Here is a 10470-nt window from a genome sequence, read left to right as displayed (position 1 = left end):
AAGCTGAGTAGGTCGCGAGCCTCCAGCGGCTCGAAGCGCTCCCAGCGCAACAAGATACGGTCGGCCTCCGTCACGTTGGACACGAAGCGCAGGGTGCGTGTCTGGCCTGTTCAGGGTGAAGGGCGAACACTTGCTCTTGACCGTGTTGAGAGCACCTGCTTGAGCCGCCTACTCCCAACCCCCACCCTGACGCCGCAGCATCCCACCCCCAACGTGGCCTCTGAAGAGAAGTGATCACATTGTCCCCTTCAAGCGTCCCCTTCCACCCGGGAGCATGTCTGGTGTATTTCAGTGTGTGTGAAAGTCAGCGTGTGCGTGCGTCTGGGTGTTCCTTGGGGTCACATCTCTCACTGCCAGGGTGCCAGGGGTTGGGGTATTGGGCCTCACAGGCAGCTCGGTCTCCGTTGGTGCGGGGATTGATCTCTGCCTTGTTTTGCCGTCCCTTCGTGCCAGTCACCTCCTCCAAGCGGTAGATGTGTTCCAAGCAGAGGCGTGGGTTGAAGGCGAAGTATATCTTGCCCACGGGAATGGTGAGCCCCGCAGCCACCCAGGAGCCCAGCTGTTGCAGGTTCTGGTTGTCCAGCACGTACAGAGTGTAGTTCCTGGGGGAGGCCAGGGAACCTTGCTCTGCACGGCCAGTGGGGGCAAGGGGTGAGGAAGGGGGTGTCTTACGGGTTCTTCCTGAAGGGGCTGCACTGGGGGCACAGGGAAGGAGCGGCACACAGCAGCCCACTCACACCAGTACACACGGGGCATTCGTACACACCCACTCGGTGCCACGGACCAGAAATGTGAGGTCCGGCAAGTCACCCACACTCTGTGTTTTCCTCATCAGTGAAATGGGGTCAACTGTTTTTCTGCCTCCCTCCTTCCCTCATCTCACATTAATTGAGCACCTGCTACGTGCCAGGCTCTGTCCTGGCTTTGGGGACACAGGGAGGAGTGGGACTCAGCCTGGGGCTATGCCTCTCCAGCTGGAGTGGGGGCACCCCTGGGGGTACATGAGAAACCACTTGGCTGGATGGTAATTTAAAACATTATTTTGAAAAATCCTGGCTACATTAAGGGTAGGCCTCGACTGGTAAAGGTAGGAATGGGTTTCAAACCCAGGCAGTCTTGCTCTGCAGCTAAGAGGATCAGATGATAGCAATTATAGCCAATACATATAGAGTTATATGTAACTATAATTTTATGTAGTAATATATACTTTGTTTCAGGCTCTGTTTTAAGTGCTTTATACATAACAACTTAAGTAATATTCACAACAGCCCTAAGAAATAAGTAGAGTTATATTAACCCCATTTCACAGATGAGAAAGTTGAGGACCAGAGAAGTTAAGTAACCTACCCAGAGTCACACAGCTCGTAAGTAGCAGAGCTGGTTCCCATACTCTTCACCACAGTTCTGGGAGTGTTGGGGAGGAGATGAGACAGAAGGAACTATTTCTGACCCCTTACCCATCCACCATGGTGTCCCCCCGGATTAGTTTGAGGTTCTTGAAAAAGCCTAGGGACACGAGGGCAAAGGAGTGCTTGATTTTGAGGAAGCCAGTGATGGTCTCTACCAGTCCCAGGCTGCGCTGCAGCTCCAGCTCCAGGTTATCTGGGAATGGGGAAGACAGGGCTGGAGCAGGGGCAAGGAAAGTGATGGTTCCATTGGGAGGGGGGAGCTGAATGGGGGCCAAGGGAAGGGGGCCCTCAGGGCTGGGACCCAGGATGGTGGAAAGCGGTGCTTTAGCTGGATCATTGTAAGGGGTGTGGCCTGGAGGAAGGGTGTGGCCAGGAGGAGAGGTATGGTCCTGAGGAAGGCACTAACAGCCTTGACGAAGATTGAGGATGAGGCTCCCTTCCACGTGGGTGCAGCCCACCAGATCCTGGGCTGCCTGGACAGAGTCGATGGTCTTGGTGCCCACTTTGCACTCTTTGGGGCATAGCCCCTCGCATTTGTGGCAGAATATGCTAGTAGGGGCAAGCAGAGGATGTGGCATGAGCCCTGGACCAGTGCGGGCCTCCTCACTGCTCCAAGGGTGCCCCCCCCCCACCGCCCACCTGACACTCACCTGCTGTCATTACGGGTGAAGCCTGGAGGGCACTGGGCCAGGCAACTACCCTGGTGGATGCCAAAGGTGGAGGCGCGGCCAGGCACAGAGCGCAGGCTGGCACAGTGCTCCGCCGTGACGCAGCGCCAGGACTCATGCTGGTAGGTGCCTGGAGGGCACGCCCTGTGGCAGGCACCCTGGAAGTAGAGGTGACGGCAGGCGACACAGGCATGGGGGTCTTCTGGCCGGCTGCAGCCTCCCAGGCATTCAGTGTGGCAGCACTCACCCCTAACTGTGCAGGCCAGCCCACGGGGACAAGGGCACACTGTGGGCAGAATGCTGCATTAGACCTTACCCATGCCTCCTTGGTCCTAGCTCCACCCCCTCCTCCTGGGCTAACACTCTTAGTCTGCACCCAAATCCCTCCAGCTCAGATGACACCGGTTGCCGACTCTGTTTTCTGCAGACGGGGGCTCTTGAAGATAGGGACCGTGGCCCCTCTCTGTGACTCCTCACCTCCCACAGTGCCTAGTCAGGGGTGTCAGAGCTCAGGACCAAGCAGTGACCTTGTCTATCAGGGCTGCTGCTCCCCAGCCTGCTGTCCTGTCTAGGCCTAGTGCCCAGATCATTGCCAGGCATGGGGCCAAGGTGAACAAGTCAGCTTCTCCTGAGGAGTGAGGTCCAGGGCAAGGTGGGTCTGGGAGTGTGTAGAAGGAGGGGCCGTCCCTGGTCGTTTGACCCATGCCCCTGCCCATACTTCCTCCCTCTTCAGCGCTCTGCCCTGGGTGGGAGGTGGTCCCAAGCAGATGTGGATGGGTTTGCGGCCGGGTGCCAACGGCCTGGCTACCCTGCACAGTGGCAGCTGGATGTCTGTGGGAGCGATGCGTGTGGCAAGGGTCAGCCAGGGCGTGTTGACACTATACAGAGAGAGGACATGCAGCAGCTGTGTTTACAGCCAACAGGGAGATATTGGGGAGGTGGGGCCCAGTGGATACAGCAGGGATCTGGTTACTCTTCTGCCCTCACGCTGAGGCATTGGGGTGAGGGGAGCTGACCTCCAGGAGCTGCGTGGAAAGAGCCTCAGCTTGGGGACCCCAGATCTGCTTCCAGTCTCTGAAGGTCTTCTTTCCCTCCCCTATAACTTTCACTTCCTCCTCCAACCATCCCCTCCTTATTCCACTCCTCCTTTTCTCCACTCTTTCCTTCTGTTTCCCCTCCATGTACCTTACCTCCTAAAGAAGATCCCACGTCACATTATTTGTCCTCACCTGCCCTGTCATTCATCTGTCACCTCCTCCTTTCTCCTTCCACCCAGCTCCCGACCTTCCCATTTCAATACTGCCAGCCTGTGCTGAGGCCATTTTCATCAGAAACATAGAACTGTGAACATGGCCCAGGCACTGCTCTAATGTTTTACAGAATAGCTCATTCTTCATCACAATGCTCTGATCGTTTTACAGATGAGGAAACTGAGGCACAGATTAGCTAAATAACATAGCTGGTAAGTAGTAGAGCTGAGAGTCAAACACAGGCCAGTCGGCTTTGCTCTTGTCCACTGCCCCATACTGCTGCTGTACAGCTGACTTGTATCCATTCATGCCACCCTTCCCCTCCTCACCACGTCCAACTTATACCTATCTTTTACTGTCTCTCCGTAACTACCTGATGCTGTCTTGTGCCCACCCCTTGACTGCCTTATGCTACATCAGTTGTTTAACTTTTCTGAGCCTCGGTTTCCTCATCTGCAAAACTGGAATAGCAACAGCACCTCCCTCATAGGATGAGTGGGGATTAAAATAAATAGTGTCGGCAAAGTACTTACCCATACCATCTTATGGCCAGCCAGCCCCATTTGACCCTGCCCCCTCTGTGCCCCCAGTCATGTTCTGTGCCAGTGCCCACCTCTCTGGCAGTGGCTGGAGGTCCAGCACCTGTAGTCGGTGTGCCCGCTGAAGGTGGTCCTGGCACAGGGCTCGCCAGTGGCGCCCAGCACGCCAGGGCACACGTCGGGACACTCCTCGCCCAGCTTGTTGCCCACAATATGGTTGGCGCCAGGTGAAGGCTGCAGCAGGCCCCAGTCAATGGTGGAGAGGTGGCAGAGCTCCTGGTTCTTCTCCACGCGCACAGCCCCACTCAGCACGGCCCCCAGCGCTGGCAGCCCCACGTCCCGCAGGTGCGGCATCTCGAAGATGACCAGCGCGTAACCCAGGAAGAGGCGGGCACCGCGGATGACCGCTAGGTTGGGGAAGAGGTCACGCAGGCTCTCCAGGCCATAGACACGGAAGAGCAGCAGGTAGTCGGTGACCTGAATGAGGCGTGGGAAGCTGAGGCCATGGAAGTCCTCGCCAGTGGCCGTGAACATGAGTAGGATCTGCAGGTGGCCCTCCACCACGCTGCAGTTTTCCAGTCGACGCAGCTCTGCCACCTCTGAGCGGATGTCCAGGCTGGGGCACACTGTGGGTACAAGTGCAGGTAGCCCTCAGTACCGTTTGGGCCAAGCACCCCATGCGTGACCTCTTCCCCGGGCCTCAGAGGCCTCATTGGCAGCTTGGAGGATCCCCACCAGATGAGCCAACATGGGCAAAAGTGAGCTTCTGAACTTCCCTCCCAAACTCACGTCCCCTTCTCAGTTGACTGCAACTTCATTCTTGCAGTCAGACTCCAAAACTAAAGCCTCCATGATTCCTTTCCTTGTCTAACCCCTATACTCTGTGGGCTCTACCTTTAAAATGTATCCAGGGCCACCTGAACTTCCTTCACCATCATCTTCTTCTGGCTTTATAGCAATAGCTTCCTAAATAGTCTCCTCACCTCCACCCTGTCCCCTCTTTCTTCTGTCTTCCACTCTATAGCCAGAGTGGAAACACAACGCACAAGTTGGATCACTTTCCTCCACTGCTCAAAACTCCCCAATGGCTTTCATCTAGCTGATGAAAAGCCAAAGTCCTTACCGCAGCCTACAGGGCCCCTGCAACTCTCCAACTTCACCCGCTTTCTCTCTCTTCTTCAGACGCACTGGCCACGTTGCTGTTCCTCAAACAAGCTAGCCAAGCTTCTGCCTTGGGGTCTTTGCACTTTCTGTTCCCTCTGGCTAGAACACTCTTCCCTCTCAATGGCTCCCTCACCTCTCTTAAGTCTTTGCTCAGATGTCACCTTCTCAATAAGGACTACTCTGACCATCCTATTTACTATGGCAACACTCCCTACTCCCCTTCCTACTTTTTTGGTAATAAATAAATTTATTTATTTATTTATTTTTGGCTGTGTTGGGTCTTTGCTGCTGCGTGGGCTTTCTCTAGCTGTGGTGAGCGGGGGCTTCTCTTCTGGCGGTGCATGGGCTTCTCATTGTGGTGGCTTCTCTTGTTGTGGAGCATGGGCTCTAGGCACGCGGACTTCAGGAGTTGTGTCACGTGGGCTCAATAGTTGTGGCTCGCGGGCTCTAGACTGCAGGCTCAGTAGTTGTGGCACACGGGCTTAGTTGCTCTGTGCCATGTGGGATCCTCCCGGACTAGGGCTCGAACCCGTGTCCCCTGCAGTGGCAGGCAGATTCTTAACCACGGCACCACCAGGAAAGTCCCACTCCCCTTCCTACTTAATTTTTCTCCAAATGCTTAACGCTGGCTAATATACAATTTGCTTATTTATTTTGTTTATTGTAAGCTCCAGAAGGGCAGGGATCATTGTGTAATTCATTGCTGTATCCTTGGTGCCTGGTATAGTGCCTGGCATGAAATTGGTGCTCAATAAATATTTGATGAAGGAATGAATGAATGAAATCTGTGACTGGGCAGCAGTAGTCTGAGCTTCAGACACTCCACTTCTCTCCCAGGCCTGAGAAAGCTAGATGCCTGGTCCCTGCAACTGTTTACTCTCGAAGGGACATTCCGTCGCTCCCATTGCCAAAAGTTCAAGTTTAAATTCCTCAGCCTGACATTCCAGGGTGTTGATAAACTGGGCCCCGCTAATACCTCCAGCCTCAGAAGAGTTCCTTGGCCTGCCAACACCCTCAGTTCTTGCCCTGAAAGCCTCAGGTCAAGCCCCCACCTTCCCTGGCCCTCTGAGTTAATCACTTCAGGCTCAGCTGCACTTAGTCCAGCACCCACACCAGAACACCTGGGGTATTGCCCCAACATTGCTTTCTGTCTGTCTGTCACCCCCTCCAAGGAGGGAGGCTGCTAAGGGTAGGACCCTTGTTAGTCAGCATTCCCACATGGTGCCCAGTTCAGGGCAGGAACCACTGGGCACTCAGGGGTTGTGGGTTGAATCGATGGACATCTGGATCCCAAGTCCAATCCTCCCTGGGGGACCTGGGTGTGTCTGGCTTCTCTGGATCGCAGGGCCCCAGCCCCCCTTTTCTTTCTTTCCCCAAGGCACATAGGACCATTCTCCTAATGGGCTGGATACCTGGTCCCTGCACTCACTTCTCCCAAGGATACCTTCCATGTTCCCTACTCGGGAAGAGTCAGGTCTGAAACCTTCAGCTTGCCATTCAAGTCCTGCTAACCTCTCCAGCCTCCACTCCCTCCCTTCCTACCCAGCCCTCAAGCAACAAGGCACCCATCATACATACCCAGGCCCATCCCCTGATGGTGAAAAGGGGGTGGCCAGGCTAGGCTGGCTCCCTGGGGCTTACTTCACACCTTGTCCCTGTTGTCATTAACGGTCCCTGTGCTTGGCTCTACCCAGCAACTGTGTGTGTGTGTATGTGTGTGTGTGTGTGTGTGTCTGAGCACATGCAGGTACACATGCATACACACAGACAGGGAGAATGAGAAAACACTTCTAGTCCCTCCAGGCAAAGGCCAATCAGGCTCTGCAGGCAGATGGGGGGTTCTCTCAGGAGCCCACATGCCACTTCCCATCATGCCCCAGCCTCTCTAGGGCTCCCCTGATGGGAGTCATTTGGAAAAACAAATCTACGACCTTCACAGGTTAACCCCTGCCTGCCTCCCTTCAGGACATGGTGGTGTGCAGAGCTGCACTGGGAACAGGACATCTGGGTCCCCTGACCAAACACCGCCCTCCCCCGCCCCCTGCCCCCAGGGCCGTGCTCCTGTCCTGACAACTGTGCTCCTGGCTGGCATTTGCTATGCCCTGTCCTGGCACAGCAGTGGAGGAGGGGAGGGGTGGAGGAGGCGAGGGGTGGAGGAGGCGAGGGGTGGAGGAGGGGAGGGGTGGAGGAGGCGAGGGGTGCAGGGGTGGGGCTATGCCTTGCAGGCAGTGCCTCTGTGACTAGCACTCTTCAGGGGACCCCCTGCCCCAACCCACTCACATCACTCCTCTGTCTCTGCAGGAAGGGGAGACTCTGCTCTGCCCCTGGAAGTCCCAGTCTGAGGGCATCACGGGACCCCTCAGGCAGGCACAGAGAACTGGATTCCTGAGTTTCCTCAGTCTGGAAGGGAATGGTGGGTGTGGGGAAAGGGACATCTCTTCATCCTTCCGCCTTTGAATCTTCCACCCTCAGCACTTTTTCCTCTCCCTGCCAAGCCCCCAGCACCCTCATGAGGACCACTTCGTCTACATGGTCCCAACCCCCAAAACCCTACACATGGGAAGTGTTTAGCCTGGGGACTAATTAAAAGAAGCTCCCTACCCCAGCGGATGGGCCCTCAAAGTGGGGGACATGGGACAGAACCTGGAGACAGGAGCCCAGGACCCCAGCCTATCTTGATCTCTCAATTCTCTGAGCTTCAGTTTCCTGTCTGCACAATGGGTTCAGTTACTTAATGGTGCCTAGTTTTCAGCTCCCCTTCCCATCCTGGCCCCTTTCCCAACATTCAGTGGCTCTAGAAAAGACCTCTAAGACTAATCCCCTCATTTTGACTCTCATTCAGGCTTTACTGGGATCACTGTTTCATAAGCAGGAATGGAGGACATCTATTCATCCCTGTTTCAGGGTCCTTCTCATTTCCCAGGAAACTGAGAGGAAAATGCCCACCTCGGGGAAACTAAATGCTCTTCCTGGTGGGAAGTCCTTCTGAGACCTAACCCCAGTCTTCATGTCGAAGTAAGTAAATAGACGTGTTCTGGCTGGAAGCTCAGTGTTTGGCCTCCCAGTCTGCTGGAAGGGAGATGGGGCTCCAGGAGACAGTGCTGGGGACTCACCCTCGCGAGTGTCCAGGCTAAATCCCAAGGAGAGGAGGATCACAAGCAGGCAGGCCACCCATGGCCGCAGACTGGGCACTGCCATTGTCTTAGTCCTGCCTTGTGCCCAGTCCTGGCTCTTCTCCAGATGGCTCCGGGGAGGAGAAGGACCTGACAGGCCCTAAGGGACACAGAGATGCAAGCTTCAGAGGGAAGGGGAAGGGAAGGGGCAGAGTGACAAAGAATCCCACACAGAGATGGCAGGAGACAGAAAAAAAGTCATGAGAGCCACAGAGACACAGACGGTGACAGGCCGCTGGAGCCAGAGACTCAGCGTGAAAACAGAGACAGAGAGATGAGGACAGAGATGCAGACAGCAACGGGAAGAGACTCAGAGAGGCTTCCAGGGAAAGAAAGTCACACGGTGCAGAGCAAAAGGCAGCGCAAGAGGCCGGTCAACCCCGAGGGCGGAGCAGAAGCCCGGGGCGGGGGCGGTCCCGGGGAGCGCGGGACTCGCCGGGGACAGTCTCCCCGGATCCCTCCGGGCGCGCTCGGCTCCCCAGCGCCAGCTGGCCGCGCTGCCGCTGTATCTCCCTGGGTGGCACGCAGGGGCCGCGCCCAGCTCCCGCCTCCCCGCCCCAGACCGAACGGATGGGTTTGCCGGGACCTCTCTGTTCTCTCCGCCCCTCCCGCCAAGCCAAAATATTTAGCCTGACAACTCAGGGGTGGACAGGTCTGTTGGGGAAATAAGGCCAAAATACAGGGGGATGGTGGGCCAAGAACAGAGCTCCCCCCAGCCCCGCTGCGGCTGAGGTGGTTCCCCCCTCCCTCGCCCCTGCGGACTTCTCCCAATTGGGGCTGCACTGCCGGCCGAGCGGCGGCAAGCGACCGGGCCCCTCGGGGAGGGGCGGTTCTAAGTTCGCCCACCTGCTGCCTTGACACCTGCGGGGTAACTGCTGGCAGCAGCGACCCGGTGAGCTTGAAACCCGGCGGGAGTGCGACCTGTCTCCGGAATAGTCAAGTCCTTCGCCTCTTTGAGCCCCTGGCAACCTCCTTAGGAGCCTGGCGCTTCTGCTTTCGGGCGCAAGGCTCTGTCCTAGTTAAGTCCCTTAGTTCCAACCAAAATCCTCGTGGAGAGGGCAATGACCCCGTGGGGCCCCGCTTCTGTCTGGTCACCTTCCTGAATTCAGGCTACTTGGTCGGTCGGTCTGTCTCTGTCTCGGGAAATTGGGGGACAGTCTGTGCTGGGTCCCTGGTGGAGAAAACTCCTCTCGGAGGGTTTCCTTTGCGGGTTCCTTGGGCCCTTCTCTGCCCTACCCTTCTCCAAAAGTCCCTCCTCCAGAACCCCTCTTCCTTCCCCTTTCCCCGGCTTGAGGCCCGCAGGGTGAAGGGGCTGGGACCTGCCCTCTGACTGCTGCTGGGGACCCGGGGCTTTCCGGGTTCGCGGCTTCCTTGGACCGACGGGTCCCCAGCTCCGCCCGCGGGCGGCTCCCGCGTCCGAGGAGCTAAGAGAGCTATTAATTTCTCCGTGCAGAAATCGATGCTCTTGTCAGAACGGCGATCGATGCCAGCCCAGCCCAGCTTGGCTCTGCCCAGCCTGGGGGCCAGTGCCGGCTGGCCCGGGTCAGTGGCTGACGCTGGGTCACCAGGCGCCGCGCAGTGGGGGCTGCAGACTGCGCCCCCACCCACCCAACCTCGGAGGAGCTCACACCTTTGCGCGCGGGCTTCCAGCGCCACCCTGTGGCCTCTCCTGGAAATCGGCGTCTCGGCTCCCGGGTCTCCATTCGCCTGCTGTTTGGGGGCGACACCTTCCCTTTCTGTCTCTTTTGTTTTCCTTCCCCAGGTCCTGCGTTTGGTCATTTGGGGATCCCTTCCCATTTCTTTCTAGGCTTTAGAGAGTGTTTCACCTAATTTATCCCAAGTGACGTGCACAGTCCCTCAGGCACGCGCCCCGTGCGGAGTGAGATCTGAGGCCGGGGGCTGGCTAGGATGACCTGGACAGCAAGCTTTCCCTAAGCTCAGTCATCTCCCCTCCCACCTAAATACAGCTTCTTTAGGCTGGGAGAAATAATGTATTAACTTCCCAGTTCCCCTACTTCCAGCAGACACCTCCGAGGAGTTCTGCGGCTGCCCTTCCGCGTCTCCTGGAGCTGGGGGTATCTTGGGGGAGTAGGCTGCCAGGGTGGGGGGCAGAGTTGGGGACTTAGAATAGGAGGGGGAGGGGTTGGAGTCAGAGGGGGCGGAGCGAGGCCGGGCGGGGGCCGCTGGCTCCGCCCTTTCCTGGCGGCTGGGTCTTTAACACTGCCCAGCGCACATGTCGCGGGAAGCCAGGCAGCCGCTGCTGGAAG

General features: G+C 57.0%; 1 protein-coding gene across 1 annotated transcript in view; it reads right to left on the bottom strand.

The window, feature by feature from the left end:
- The window catches only part of INSRR (insulin receptor related receptor), a 15933-nt gene extending 6833 nt beyond the window's left edge, over nt 1-9100 (bottom strand). The window contains exons 1-8 of the mRNA XM_024748082.1: nt 9050-9100; nt 8144-8303; nt 3941-4492; nt 2060-2363; nt 1816-1958; nt 1458-1602; nt 388-602; nt 5-106 (exon numbers count right to left, since the gene is read on the bottom strand). Of these exons, the coding sequence (XP_024603850.1) occupies nt 5-106; nt 388-602; nt 1458-1602; nt 1816-1958; nt 2060-2363; nt 3941-4492; nt 8144-8228 (1546 nt within the window). The 5' untranslated portion in view covers nt 8229-8303; nt 9050-9100. The remainder of the gene's footprint in view (nt 1-4; nt 107-387; nt 603-1457; nt 1603-1815; nt 1959-2059; nt 2364-3940; nt 4493-8143; nt 8304-9049) is intronic.
- Nucleotides 9101-10470: the final 1370 nt, after the last annotated feature.

The sequence above is a fragment of the Neophocaena asiaeorientalis genome, unplaced genomic scaffold (genome assembly GCF_003031525.2).
Source record: "Neophocaena asiaeorientalis asiaeorientalis breed wild unplaced genomic scaffold, Neophocaena_asiaeorientalis_V1.1 scaffold76, whole genome shotgun sequence".
NCBI lineage: Eukaryota > Metazoa > Chordata > Mammalia > Artiodactyla > Phocoenidae > Neophocaena > Neophocaena asiaeorientalis.
This window is presented reverse-complemented; position numbering and strand designations above follow the sequence as displayed.